Source organism: Lynx rufus, unplaced genomic scaffold, assembly GCF_022079265.1.
Source record: "Lynx rufus isolate CCGP_SWC_20201006 ecotype Redwood Valley unplaced genomic scaffold, mLynRuf1.p SCAF_23, whole genome shotgun sequence".
In the NCBI taxonomy this organism is placed as follows: Eukaryota; Metazoa; Chordata; class Mammalia; order Carnivora; family Felidae; genus Lynx; species Lynx rufus.
Genome location: NW_025814838.1, coordinates 8,012,373 through 8,028,123, shown reverse-complemented (window position 1 = coordinate 8,028,123; position 15,751 = coordinate 8,012,373). Strand labels below are relative to the sequence as shown.

The following is a 15,751-nucleotide window of genomic DNA, read 5'->3' as shown; positions in this document are numbered from 1 at the left end:
TGTGGTCTGAAAGTATGCATGGTATGATTTCAATTCTTGTAAACTTATGAAGGGCTGTTTTGTGACCCAGTATATGATCTATCTTGGAGAATGTTCCATGTGCACTCGAGAAGAAATTATATTCTGTTGCTTTGGGATGCAGAGTTCTAAATATATCTGTCAAGTCCATCTGATCCAGTGTCTCATTGAGGGCCCTTGTTTCTTTATTGACCGTGTGTCTAGTTGATCTATCCATTTCTGTAAGTGGGGTGTTAAAGTCCCCAGCAATTACCACATTCTTATCAATAAGGTTGCTTCTGTTTATGAGTAATTGTTTTATATATTTGGGGGCTCCGGTATTCGGCGCATAGACATTTATAATTGTTAGCTCTTCCTGATGGATAGACCCTGTAACTATTATATAATGTCCTTCTTCATCTCTTGTTACAGCCTTTAATTTAAAGTCTAGTTTGTCTGATATAAGTATGGCTACTCCAGCTTTCTTTTGGCTTCCAGTAGCATGCTAAATAGTTCTCCATCCCCTCACTCTCAATCTAAAGGTGTCCTCAGGTCTAAAATGAGTCTCTTGTAGACAGCAAATAGATGGGTCTTGTTTTTTTATCCATTCTGATACCCTATGTCTTTTGGTTGGCGCATTTAATCCATTTACATTCAGTGTTATTATAGAAAGATACGGGTTTAGAGTCATTGTGATGTCTGTATGTTTTATGCTTGTAGTGATGTCTCTGGTACTTTGTCTCACAGGGTCCCCCTTAGGATCTCTTGTAGGGCTGGTTTAGTGGTGACCAATTCCTTCAGTTTTTGTTTGTTTGGGAAGACCTTTATCTCTCCTTCTATTCTAAATGACAGACTTGCTGGATAAAGGATTTTCGGCTGCATATTTTTTCTGTCTAGCACACTGAAAATCTCGTGCCAATTCTTTCTGGCCTGCCAAGTTTCAAAAGAGAGATCAGTCACGAGTCTTATAGGTCTCCCTTTATATGTGAGGGCACGTTTACCCCTTGCTGCTTTCCGAATTTTCTCTTTATCCTTGTATTTTGCCAGTTTCACTATGATATGTCGTGCAGAAGATCGATTCAAGTTACGTCTGAAGGGAGTTCTCTGTGCCTCTTGGATTTCAATGCCTTTTTCCTTCCCCAGTTCAGGGAAGTTCTCAGCTATAATTTCTTCAAGTACCCCTTCAGCGCCTTTCCCTCTCTCTTCCTCCTCTGGGATACCAATTATGCGTATATTATTTCTTTTTAGTGTATCACTTAGTTCTCTAATTTTCCCCTCATACTCCTGGATTTTTTTATCTCTCTTTTTCTCAGCTTCCTCTTTTTCCATAACTTTATCTTCTAGTTCACCTATTCTCTCCTCTACCTCTTCCATCCGAGCCGTGGTGGTTTGCATTTTGTTTTGCATTTCATTTAAAGCATTTTTCAGCTCCTCGTGACTGTTCCTTAGTCCCTTGATCTCTGTAGCAAGAGATTCTCTGCTGTCCTGTATACTGTTTTCAAGCCCAGCGATTAATTTTATGACTATTATTCTAAATTCACTTTCTGTTATATTACTTAAATCCTTTTTGATCAGCTCATTAGCTGTTGTTATTTCCTGGAGATTCTTCTGAGGGGAATTCTTCCGCTTGGTCATTTTGGATAGTCCCTGGTGTGGTGAGGACCTGCAGGGCACTTCCCCTGTGCTGTGGTGTATAACTGGAGTTGGTGGGCGGGGCCGCAGTCAGTCCTGATGTCTGCCCCCAGCCCACCGCTGGGGCCACAGTCAGACTGGTGTGTGCCTTCTCTTCCCCTCTCCTAGGGGTGGGATTCACTGTGGGGTGGCGTGGCCCGTCTGGGCTACTTGCACACTGCCAGGCTTGTGATGCTGGGGATCTGGCGTATTAGCTGGGGTGGGAAGGCAAGGTGCACGGCGGCAGGGGGGGCAGGCTTAGCTCGCTTCTCCTTAGGTGATCCACTTCAGGAGGGGCCCTGTGGCAGCCGGAGGGAGTCAGATCCGCTGCCGGAGGTTTGGCTCCGCAGAAGCACAGAGTTGGGTGTTTGCGCGGAGCGAGCAATTTCCCTGGCCTGAACCGGTTCCCTTTGGGATTTTGGCTGGGGGATGGGCGGGGGAGATGGCGCTGGCGAGCGCCTTTGTTCCCCGCCAAACTGAGCTCTGTCGTCCGGGGGCTCCGCAGCTCACCCTCCCTTTGTCCTCCAGCCTTCCCGCTTTCCAAGCAGAGCTGTTAACTTATGATCTCCCAGACACTAAGTTGCGCTTGCTGTCGGAACACAGTCCGTCAGGCCCCTCCGCTTTTGCAAGCCGGGCTCGGGGGTTCTGCTTGGCTGGAGAGCCGCCCCTCCGCCCCGGCTCCCTCCCGCCAGTCCGTGGAGCGCGCACCGCCTCGCCGCCCTTCCTACCCTCTTCCGTGGGCCTCTTGTCTGCGCTTGGGTCCGGTGACTCCGTTCTGCTAATCCTCTGGCGGTTTTCTGGGTTATTTAGGCAGGTGTAGGTGGAATCTAAGTGATCTGCAGGACGCGCGGTGAGCCCAGCGTCCTCCTACGCCGCCATCTTCCCTCCTTCTCCCATCCCCTCACTTTCAATCTGAAGGTGTCCTCAGGACTAAAATCATTCTCTTGTAGACAGCAAATAGATGGGTCTTGTTCTTTCATCCATTCTGATACCCTGTGTCTTTTGGTTGGCCCATTTAGTCCATTTACATTCAGTGTTATTATAGAAAGATATGGGTTTAGAGTCATCGTAATGTCCGTAGGTTTCATGCTTGTAGCGATGTCTCTGGTACTTTGTCTCACAGGATCCCCCTTAGGATCTCTTGTAGGGCTGGTGTAGTGGTGACGAATTCCTTCAGTTTTTGTTTGTTTGGGAAGACCTTTATCTCTCCTTCTATTCTAAATGACAGATTTGCTGGATAAAGGATTCTCGGCTGCATATTTTTTCTGTTCATCACATTGAAGATTTCCTGCCATTCCTTTCTGACCTGCCAAGTTTCAGTAGAGAGATCGGTCACGAGTCTTATAGGTGTCCCTTTATATGTTAGAGCATGTTTATCCCTAGCTGCTTTCAGAATGTTCTCTTTATCCTTGTATTTTGCCAGTTTCACTATGATATGTCATGCAGAAGATAAATTCAAATTACGTCTGAGGGGAGTTCTCTGTGCCTCTTGGATTTCAATGCCTTTTTCCTTCCCCAGATCAGGGAAGTTCTCAGCTATGATTTCTTCAAGTACACCTTCATCACCTTTCCCTCTCTCTTCCTCCTCTGGAATACCAATTATGCATAGATTATTTCTCTTTAGTGCATCACTTAGTTCTCTAATTTTCCCCTCACACTCCTGGATTTTTTTTATCTCTCTTTTTCTCAGCTTCTTCTTTTTCCATAATTTTATCCTCTAGTTCACCTATTCTCTGCTCTGCCTCTTCAATCCAAGCTGTGGTCGTCTCCATTTTATTTTGCAGCTCATTAATAGCATTTTTGAGCTCCTCCTGGCTGTTCCTTAGTCCCTTGATCTCTGTAGCAATAGATTCTCTGCTGTCCTCTATATTGTTTTCAAGCCCAGCGATTAATTTTATTACTATTATTCTAAATTCACTTTTTGTTATATTGTTTATATTGTTTTTGATCAGTTCTTTAGTTGTCATTATTTCCTGGAAGTTTTTTTGAGGTGAATTCTTCCGTTTCGTCATTTTGGATAGTCCCTGGAGTGGTGCAGAACTTCAGGGTACTTCCCCTGTGCTGTCTTGAATAACTGGAGTTGGTGGGCGGGGCCACAGTCAGACCTGATGTCTGCCCCCAGCCCACTGCTGGGGCCACAGTCAGACTGTTGTGTACCTTCTCCTCCCCTCTCCCAGGGGCAGGATTCACTGTGGGGTGGCGTGGCCCATCTGGGCTACTTGCACACTGCCAGGCTTGTGGTGCTAGGGATCTGGCGTATTAGCTGGGGTGGATCAGCAAGGTACACAGGGGCAGGAGAGGCAGGCTCAGCTTGCTTTTCCTTTGCAGATCCACTTCAGGAGGGGCCCTGCAGCACCGGGAGGGAGTCAGACCCGCCAGAGGGATGTATCTGCAGAAGGACAGCGTTAGGTTGGGTGTCTGCGCGGTGCAAGCAAGTTTTGTGATGGGAACTGGTTACATTTGTGATTTTGGCTGGGGGGTGGGCGAGGGAGATGGCGCTGGTGAGCGCCTTTGTTCCCCACCAAGCTGAGCTCTGTCATCTGGGGATCAACAACTCTCCCTCCTGTTGTCTTCCAGCCTTCCTGTTCTATGAGCAGATCTGTTAACTTATAACCTTCCAGATCTTAAGTCCTGCTTGCTGTCTGAACACACTCCGTCCGGCCCCTTCACTTTTGCAAGCCAGACTCGGGGCCTCTGCTTGGCTGGCGGGCCGCCCCTCCGCCTCAGCTCCCTCCCACCAGTCCTTGTAGTGGGCACTGCCTCTCTGCCCTTCCTGCCCTCTTCCGTGGGCCTCTCGTCTACGCTTGGCTCTGGAGAATCCGTTCTGCGAGTCTTCTGGCAATTTTCTGGGTTATTTAGGTAGGTGTGGGTGGAATCTAAGTGATCCACATAATGCGGTGAGCCCAGCGTCCTCCTATGCCACCATCTTCCCAGAAGCTGCCAAAGTAATTTTGAAGAAGAAGACCAAAGCAGGGGACATCACAATCCCAGACTTAGCCTCTACTACAAAACTGTAATCATCAAGACAGCATGGTATTGGCACAAAAACAGACACATAGACCAATGGAATAGAATAGAGACTCCAGAATTGGACCCACGAAAGTATAGCCAACTCATCTTTGACAAAGCAGGAAAGAATATCCAGTGGAAAAAAGACAGTCTCTTTAACAAATGGTGCTGGGAGAACTGGACAGCAACATACAGAAGAATGAAACTAGACCACTTTCTTACACCATTCACAAAAATAAACTCAAAATGGATGAAGGACCTGAATGTGAGACAGGAAACCATCAAAACCCTAGAGGAGAAAGCAGGAAAAAACTTCTCTGACCTCAGTCGCAGCATTTTCTTACTTGACTTGTCTACAAAGGGACTAGGTTTTCAACTTAAGAATTTTGAGGAAACAATAACATTGAAACTATTGTAGTAGAATTGAATGGGTTATCATAAAGAAAGTATGCCCATATTATCATGATCCTGTAAGAAATAAAACACTGCCGACACTCTAGAAGTCTGATTGTGTTCCCCTCAAAACATTTTCCCCGAAATATACAGTAACCTGATTTCTAATAGCATGAGTTAGTTTTGTCTGTTTTGAACTTGATATAAATGGAATCATGCACTATATTGTGTCTGTGTGATTCTTTACAGCTAAATATGTAGCTGTAGTTCGTTCATAGTCATTGAGTTATAGGAGTTTTAAGATTCCATAGTATGACTATCAAAACTTACCTATTTTCCTTCTGTGTTTGGAGTTTGGGTATCGTAAGTAATTCTATGAATATTTTATACATTTTTTGCTGAATGTTAGATTATGCATATTTAACTTTAGTAGATAATGCCAGTGCTGTCAGCACAGAGCTCCATGTGGAGCTTGATCTCACCAACCATGAGATCATGACCTGAGCCGATATCAAGAGTCAGGTGCTTAATGGACTGAGTCACCCAGGTGCCCAAATTTTATCTAATTTTCTAATTTTTTTCCAATTTTATGGGAGTGTTTTGGCTTCAAAAATGTAGAGATCTTTCACTTTTCATTGTTTCAATTGTACAAGTCTTTTGCATCCTTGGTTAAGTTTGTTCTTATGTGTTTTATTCTTTTTGATGCTATTGTAAATGGAATTGTTTTCCTAATTTCCATTTCAGATTGCTCATTGATAGTATATAGAAGTTCTACTGATTTTTGTGTGTTGACTTTGTATTCTCCTACTTTGATGGGTCATCTATTAATTATGACTTTTTTTAATGTGTGGAATCTGTGGGGTTTACATGTAAGATCATCTCATCTGCAGAGTACTCCTTCCTTTCCAATTTGGATGCCATATGATACACACAAACACACACACACATATATACATATATATGTATATATGTATATATGTGTGTATATATATATTTATCTATTTATTTGCTCTGATTAGAACTTCTAATACTGTGTTGAATAGGAGTGAAAGCTAGTATCATTAATTTTCTCTTGATCTTAGGTGAAAGAGTATGATATTAGCTGTTATTTTTTTATATGGCCTTTGTTATGTTGAGGGAGTTCCCGTCTATTTCTAGTTGAATGTTTTATCAGTCTTGAATTTCTGCATCAACTGAAATGATCATGTGTTTTCTCTTAATGTGGTGTGTTATATTGGTTGATTTTCTATGTTTAACTCTCCTTGCATTCCATGAATAAATCCTACTTGGTCATGGTGTATAATCCTTTCAACATGCTGCTAAATCTGGTTTGATACTATTTTGTTGAAAAATTTTGTGTCAATATTCACAAGGGATATTGGTCTGTAGTTTCTTTTCATGTGTATCTGTCTGAACACTAGACTTATAAAATGAGTTTCCTCCTCTTCAAGTGTTTGGAAGAGTTTGAGAAGGATTATTGTTTATTCTTTTTGAAATATTTGATAGAATTCACCAGTAAAGCCTTCTGCTCCAGGGATGTACTTTGTTGGAAGTTTTTAATTAATGATCTAATCTTATTCCCCATTATTGATCTGTTCAGATTTTCTCTTTCTTCATGATTCAGTTTTGGTAGCTTGTGTGTTTTTAGGAACTTGTGCCTTTTATATAGGTTATCTAATTTTTTGACATATAGTTGTTCATAGTATGCTTTAAGTGATTGTTTTTATTTCTGTAAAATCAGAAGTAATGTCCCCAGTTTCATTTGGATTTTAGTAATATGAGTCTTCTCTCATTTTTTAGCCAATTTGACCAAAAATTTGTCCATTTGCTTTTATCTTTTGTAATTGAATTAAAATATACCTACATTACATGTTTACATTTATAAAATATATTTATATTACATTGAATTAAAATATATTATGCCCTACTAGAAGAAGGCATAATAAAAAGAAAGGGGATATTAATGTAAGTAGTTTATAGTTTTATTAAGGGTGTTTCATGCCTGAACAATATCAGGTAAATTATTGGTGAGGTCATCTATGGGCTTATAAGCATCACAGAGCTCCCACACACTAGCTGAGTAATTTTAGTCAAGTCATTGATCTCCTCTATAAATTGGGCATGATAATATTTCTTATTTAGCCAATTTTGATTGTGGTGGAAATTTAGATAATATTTGTGAAAGCATTTTGTATATTATATTGTTTTACATGATGTTGATTTGTGTTAATTCCCCCACAGGAGTACCTGCTCATGATAGGACTCAGTAATTGGATGCTCTGGGCTGCCTATTTCTTCACATTCCTCTCTTTGTATTCAGTTATCATCCTTTTGATGTGCATTATTTTCTTTGCCAAGGCAAGTGTCTATTTCACTGTCCAGGCTATAGCTAAACTCTGAGAGGAAAAACGGATACATATGGTGTGGTCCTGTTGGATTCAGGAAGTGAACATGTGCCTATTGGTGACTCCGCTCTGGAAATTCAAGTGCTGCTTAGTCTCTCAGCAAACTAAACTTTTTTTTTAAGATTTAAAAACCATGTTTATTATTTTTGAGAGAGAGACAGAGAGACAGAACATGAGCAGGGGAGGGGCAGAGAGACAGGAAGACACAGAATCTGAAGCAGGCTTTAGGCTCTGAGCTGTCAGCACAGAGCCTGACACAAGGCTCGAACTCACAAGCTGTGAGACCATGACCTGAGCCAAAGTTGGGTGCTCAACTGACTGAGCCACCCAGGCGCCCCTCCAGCAAGTTAAACTTTAAGTCTAGGTGTGTGGACCTTCTGTAGTCAATGAATTGTTTACTCATCTCCCTGAGGCTTGTCATTAGTTTCACTAGGACTTTTAAAATATTTAAAGATGTTTCGTTTCTCTTCTATTGTTTTGCTGTGACACCATTTAGAGTATGACTCAACTGGTTTCCTGATTGTTTTGCTAGATAGAACCTGTGCCAGTTATCCAATACAGTGACCCATCTCTTGTGTTCGTCTTTTTGCTATGTTTTGCTATCGCCACAATGTTCTTCAGCTTTATGGTTAGCACATTCTTCAATAAAGGTAAGTCAAAAACTCCTGGGAAAAATTGTCAGTGACTCAGTGGGGATTATATTTGGAAGCTCCTGTGACTTTCATTTGCCATCTCATCTGTAGCTTCTGATTACATTCTAGCTAAAAAGACAAGTATTATATGTACATGAAATGATTCCAAAAGAAATGAAAGAAGTAGTGAAAATATAGTATAGTATACATGTGAAAAGGATAAGAACCAAAATAAGATAATGTTTGAGGATTCTTTTTAACCTTTACCTGTGGCTTCACATGTGGTATCTGTTTAACCATCCAGCAGGAATGGTAATGATTGAGATGGCTTCTGTATATTCTACTAGAGGGAATAAAGTCTGTCAGTATGCGATGATGATCCTGGGGTATGTGAAGAGGAAGAAAACAACAAAATTGCTTTCCTGAAATAAAGGGTCTGTGTACTTCATTAATAGATTTTTATTGTGTGTTTGATGTGAATTTGAAATATAGTGTCCCATAGAGCTGACATTGACCTTGGAGACATGCATATCATATGCACAAAAAAAGATTTGACAGGACAAGCAGAGAGCATTGAAAATTAATGGATCATAGTATACACACGAAGAAAGAATTAAAATCCTCCAAATTCATATTAAGGTTGAGATAAACCAAAGAATGCTTCCTGTAGAGATTAGTTTTTAAACACTTTTGAAAGACTAGAAGATTGGAATAGGAAGTCAAGTCAATGGATGCAAGCATCATTCATATCTTTGTGCTGGCACGGTGTCTAATATACAAAGGCAAGTGAAAATTGTTTCCTTCCTTTTTGAGGGCTCACATACCAATAGCAGTCATGACCAATAATTCTATTTCATTTTATTTTTATTTTTCTCAGTACATTATCATGAGTATTGTTAGTTAATGGCTCCTCACAAGGCACATGATTGTATGTATGACCATAAACAGCCAAAATTAAAAAACAAAACCAGCCAACCCGGAGGTAAAGAAAAGTGGTGTGTCAACATAAGGCACAATGTGATATACCAAAGAGAAAAAAGAGATAGTTAAAAAACAAATACTGTTGTTTTCTGTTTCTGGAATTATGGCAGACTAGATATTTAGAAGGTTTTTGTACGTGTCTTTTGGTATATATGTATAAGACTTTCACTGTGGTATATAGTTAGGAAAGGAATTGCTAGGTCATAGCAAGGTTTGTAAATGTCCAGCATGACTACCCATGTCCAACATTTCCAAAGTGGTTGTGTGCCTTTACAGCCCCACTAAAGGAAGATGAGAATTCCTATTGCTCATATCCTTGCCAGAATTTACTGTCAAACTTTAATTTGTGCCACACTAGAGATATGAAATACTATCTTATAGCAGTTCAAACCTTCATTTTCCCACTTACTGATGAAGCTGAGTGTTATTAATATGAGTCACGTGTTTCCTTTTCTATAAAATCTGTTTGTCCATGCTTGTCTATTATGATTATTGATTTTCAGGAGTTATTTATATATTCCTACTGCCGACTTTTTGTTAGTTGCAAATGTGTTGCAAAACTTGTCCCAGTTTGGAACTTTTAGCTTTTTGTTAATGTTATCTTTTAATAGCAATTTTAATGTAACCAATTGTTTCCGTTACCAATCTCATCCTTCATAATTTGTGATACTAAATATTTCGGTGAAAAAAATTTTCCAAGGCACAGAGTTATCTTCCTGTGTTCTATATAGGGATTGATACTTTTGTGTGTGGTATGATATGGTGAATTGATTTTTCCCTCAAGTGCATAAGCAGTTGTCTGGCAACATGTGATAAATAGTTCACCCTTTCCTCACTGCTCGGCAGTACCTATTCTGTTATACGTCAAGATCCCCCTCATGTGTGCCTTTGTATGGAGGTGGTCCTTTCACTGATACGTTATGTTTGAAGCATATTCACAGCATTTTAGTCAATATAGCTTCATAATAAATCTTATCACCTGGTAGAGAAAGACGTCCAGTCCATTCTTTTTCTTCAAGTATGTTTTTGACTATTCCTGGCCTTTGCTACTCTGTATACATTTTAGAATAAGTAGGTTATATTTCATTAAAAAATATTGTTTGCATTATCAATCAAAGTGTATTAAATCTATAGATCATTTTGGGGAGAATTAACATCTTTGTAATTTTGAATCATCCTCTTCAAGAACATGATATATATTTCCTTTTGATTAGGTCTTTTAAAATTCTTTTTTCTAGCTTTATATTTTTGTTATAAAAATTTAATAACTGTCTTCCTGAGTGTTTTTATTCTTTATTATTAAAAATGAAGTATTATCAAAGTCATATTTTCAGCTGCTTGTGATAATATTTAAAGGTTGCCTTTCCTTACAATTTATTAAACTCTCAAATTATTTCTAAGAACTATACATTCCTTTGGATTTTCTATATTCACATTCCTATAACGTGAAAATAAGGTGGTTTTTTTTTTTCCCTCAGTCATTTTGTCTTATTTTCTTTCACTCTTACTGCACAGGCTAGATCCTCTAATATATAATAAAAGGAATTAATGTAGATATCTTTGTCTTGTTCCTAAAATTAAATGGAAGTGGGGTTTTGTTGTTTGTTGTTTGTTTTATTTTAGAAAGAGCGTCCATGAGTTGGGGAGAGTGACCAAGGGAGAGGGAGAGACAGAATTCCAGGCAGGGTCCATGCTCAGCGTGGAGCCTGCCATGGGGCTCACTTCCACAACCCTGGAATCATGACCTGAGCTGAAATATAGAGTCAGATGCTCAACCGACTGAGCCACCCAGGTGTCGCAAATGGAAATGTTTTTTATTAGTAGTAAATACATACAACATAAAAATTACCATTTTAGCTATATTAAATAAGTATACAATGTGGTAGCATAAAGTATATTCCTAATATACCATCACTATTATTTAATTTCAAAACATTTTCATCACCTGAAATGGAAACCACATATCTGTTAAGCAGTACTCCCATCCCACCATCCCCTCAGCCCCTGGCAACCACTAATCTGCTTTCTGTTTTTATGGATTTGCCTATCTGGATATCTCATATAAATGTAATGATACAAATATGTGACATTTTGTGTCTGAATTTTTTTACTTAGCTTAATGTTTTCAAGATTCATCTTTTGTGTAGCATTTATCAGTACTTCACTCCTTGTTATGACTGAGTAATATTACATTGAATGGATGTACAACATATTGCTCATCTAGTCATCCATTCATGGGCATTTGGATTGATTCCTCCTTTGACTCTTGTGAGCCAAAGTGCTTCAATGAACATGTGGGTACAAATTATTGTTTGTGCATGTGCTTTCAATTATTTTGAATATAAACCTCAGAGTAGAATTGTTTGGTCATATGGTAATTTAATTCCCAACTTGTTTGAGGAACCATTAAACTGTTTTCCATAGTTGTTGCAACATTTTACATTTCTACGAAGAATAAAGGAAGGTAACAATTTCTCCACATCCTTGCCACTACTTGATACATTCCATTTTTTATTATAGCCATCCAAATGAGTGTAAAGTGATACCTCATTGTGATTTTGATTTTCACTTCCCTAAACGGTAATGGTGTTGGGCATCTTTTCATGTGCTTGCTAGTCATTTGTGTATCTTCTTTGGAGGACTGTGTGTTCAAGTCCTTTGACTATCTTTTAATTGGATTGCTTGTATTTTGGTTGGTGTGTTGTAAGAGTTCTCTATATATTCTGGATACTAAGCCCTTTCAGGTACATGATCTTCAAAATACCTTTTGACTCTCTTAATAATATCCTCTGGTGCACAGAAATTCTTAATTTTCATGAAATCCACTTTACCTATTTTTCTCTTGTGTGTGTCAAAGAACCCATTTGCTAAACCTAGGGTCATAAAGATTTACCTGTACATTTTCTTCTGAGAATTTCATAGTTTTAGCTGTTATATTAATGTCTCTTATCCACTTTTAGTGTTTATATATGGTATGAAATCCAGGTCGAAGTTCATACCTTTTGCATTTAGATTATCTGTTTGTCAAAGGACCATTTATTGAAGGGACTGTTCTTTCCCTTATTGATGCTCTTGTCACCATTGTCAAGAATCATGTGTATATATGACATATGACATAAGTCCTTTATTTCCATATTCTCAGATATATTCCACTGGGTTTATATCTATCCTTAGATCAGTAACACACTTTTGAGATTACTATGGTTTTGTAGTAAGTGTTGAAAATGGGAAATGTGAGCCTTCAATTTTGTTTTTGTTTTTGTTTTTGTTGCCTGTTTAGGGTTCTGTGCAATTCAACATGAGTTTTAGGTTTGGCTTTTCTATTTCTGCAAACAAAAAAGGCAAATGGGATTTTTTTTTAAAGATCACAATGAATCTGTAAATCACTTTGGGGAGTATTTTTATCTTAACTATATTGTCTTGTAATTCATGAAGACATTTCTTTCCATGTATTTAGGTAGTCTTTAATTTCATTGAGGAATATTTTATTGTTTTCAGTGTACACTTCTGCAACCCCTTGGTTTAATTTATTCCTAACTATTTTATTTTTTTCTGCTATTACAAATGGAATTCCTTTTTAATTTTATTTTCAGATTGTTGATAGTGTCAAAAATTCAGCTGAGGGGTGCCTGGGTGGCTTAGTCAGTTACACATCCGACTTTGGCTTAGGTTATGATCTCACTGCTCCTGAGTTTGAGACCTGTGTCGGGCTCTGTGCTGACAGCTCAGAGCCTGGAGCCTGCTTCAGATTCTGTCTCTCCCCTGCTTGCATACTCTCTCTCTTTCTCTCTCCCTCAAATATAAAACATTAAAAAAAATTTTAATTCAGCTGATTTTTGTGTATTGAACTTGTACCCTCCATTGTTGCTGAATATGTTCATTAGTTTTAACAGATTTTTTTTGTAGATTCTTTAGGGCTTTCTGCATATAAGATCATGTCATCTGCAAATAGAAAAAATAGAAATAAGCTTACTTCTTCCCCTCCAATTTGGATGTCTTTAATTTTTTTCTTGCCTAATTGCTGTGGCTAGGACTTCTAGTGCTATGTGAATAGAAATGGTGAAAACACTCATATGTGGAATTTAAGAAACAAAACAGATGAACATATGGGAAGGCATGGAGAGAATAAAGGGGAAAAAACCACAAGAGACTCTTAATGATAGAGAACAAATTGAAGGTTGATGGGAGGGATGTGGGTGGGCAATGGGCTAGATGGGTGATGGGTATTAAGGAGAGCACTTGTTCTGATGAGCACTGGGTGTTGTATGTAAGTGATGAATCACTAGATTCTACCCCTGAAACCAATATTACACTGTATCCTAGCTAATTAAAATTTAAATTGAAAAACAAAAACAAAAAAAGAAAGATACGGTGAAAACAGAAACTCTTACCTTCTTCCTAGTCTTGAGGGAAAAATTTCATTCTTAAACCATTAAGTGTGATCTTAGCTGTGGATTTTTCATAATCTCGTTTATCATGTTGAAGTTTCCTTCTTTTCCTAATTTTTGAGATTTTTTTTCGTGAAATGATGTTGAGTTTTGTCAAATCTGTTATCTGCACAAATTAAGATGATTATATGGGTTTTTTCCTCCTTTCTATTAATGTAGTGTGTTTCCATGGACTGATTTTTCTCTGTTGAACTATCTTTGCATTCCTGGGACAAATCCTACTTAGTCATGGTGTAGAATCCTTTTAATTTGCTGCTGTATATTTGGCAAAGTACAACATCCATTCATAGTAAAAACCCTCAACAAAGTAGGTCTGGAGGGAACGTACCTTGACATAATAAGGCCTTAGATGAAAAACACGCAACATCATACTCACTGGGGGAAAATTGAAAGCTTTCCCCTTTAAGATCAGGAAAAAGACAAGGATGTCCAATCTCTGCACTTATATTCAACATTGTACTGGAAGTCCTAGCCATAGTAATCAGACAATAAAAAGAAATAGTATGCAACTATATTGGTAAGGAAGAAGGAAAACTTCCACTCTTTCCAGATGACATGGTACTATATTTAGAAAACCATAAGGACTCCACCAAACTACTATAACTGATAAATGAATTCAGTAAAGTCTCAGGATATAAAATCAATGTACAGAAATCTACTGCATTTATATACACTAATAATAAAGCAGCAGAAAGAGAAATTAAGAAAATAATCCCATTTGCAATTGCACCAAAAATAAAATACCTAGGAATGAACTTAACCACAGAGGTGAAGGACCTGTATCCTGAAAACTATAAAACATTGATGAAAAAAATTGAACATGATACAAAGAAATGGAAAAACATTCCATGTTCATGGATTGGAAGAACAAATATTGTTAAAATATTTATACTACCCAAAGCAATCTACAGATTTAATGCAATTCCAGTCAATATACCAACAGCATTTTTCACAGAACTAGAACAAACAATCCTAAAATTTGTATGGAAACATAACAGACTATGATTAGCCAAAGCTGTCTTGTAAAAGAAAAGCAAAACTGGAGGTATCACAGTTCCAGACTTGAAGTATATTACAAAACTGTAATAAAACAATATGGTACTGGCGCAAAAATAGACACATAGATCCATAGAACAGAATAGAAAACTCAGAAATAAACCCACCATTATATGGTAAGTTAATATTTGACAAAGGAGGAAAGAATATCTGATGGGAAAAAGACAGTATCTTCCAACAAATGATGCTGGGAAAACTGGACAGCTACATGCAAAAGAAAATGTACCACTTTCTTATACTACACAAAAATAAACTCAAAATGGATTAAATACCTAAATGTGAGACCTGGAACCATAAAAATCCTAGAGGAGAGCATGAGCAATAATTTCTTTGACATTGACCATAGCAACATTTTTCTAGATATGTCTGTTGAGGCAAGGGAAATAAAAGCAAAGATATTTAACTACTGGGACTACATCAAAATAAAAAGCTTCTGCACAGAAAAGGAAACAATCAACAGAACTAAAAGGCACCCCCCAGAATGGGAGAAGATATTTGCATATGACATATCTGTTAAAGGGTTAGTATCCCAAATATATAAAGAACTTATAAAACTCAACACCCCAAAAACTAATGATTCAATTAAAAATGGGCAGAAGACATGAATAGACATGTTTACAAAGAGGACATCCAGATGGCCAACAGACACATAAGATGGTCATCATCATTGATCATCAGGGAAATACAAATCAAAACTACAATGAGATGTCATCTCATACCTGTCAGAATGGCTAAAATCAAAAACACAAAGAATAACAAGTGTTGATGAGGATGTGGAGAAAAAAGAATCCTTGTGTACTATTGGTAAGAATGAAAACTGGTGGAGTTACTGTGGGAAATGGTATGGAGGTTCCTCAAAAAATTAAAAATGGCACTACCATAAGATCCAGTAATTCCATTGCTAAGTATTTACCCCAAAAATACAAAAACATGAATTCACAGGGACACACGCACCCCTGTGTTCATTGTAGCATTATTTACAATAGCTAAATTATGAAGTCAGCCCAAGTGTCCTTCAATAGATGAATGGATAAAGATGTGGCATATATATACAATGGAATATAGTTTGGCCATGAAAAAGAATTTGGCCACTTGCAACAACATGGATGGAGCTAGAGAGTATTTTGCTAAGCAAAATAAGTCAGTCAGAGAAAGACAA

The 15,751-nt window shown here is 38.1% G+C and overlaps 1 protein-coding gene across 1 annotated transcript in view; it reads left to right on the top strand.

Annotated features, from left to right (window-relative positions):
- LOC124517903 (phospholipid-transporting ATPase ABCA3-like) overlaps positions 1-15,751 on the top strand; it is a 188,133-nt gene that overhangs the window by 25,272 nt on the left and 147,110 nt on the right. Inside the window, exons 6-7 of the mRNA XM_047087601.1 lie at positions 7,312-7,428; positions 8,008-8,125. Of these exons, the coding sequence (XP_046943557.1) occupies positions 7,312-7,428; positions 8,008-8,125 (235 nt within the window). The remainder of the gene's footprint in view (positions 1-7,311; positions 7,429-8,007; positions 8,126-15,751) is intronic.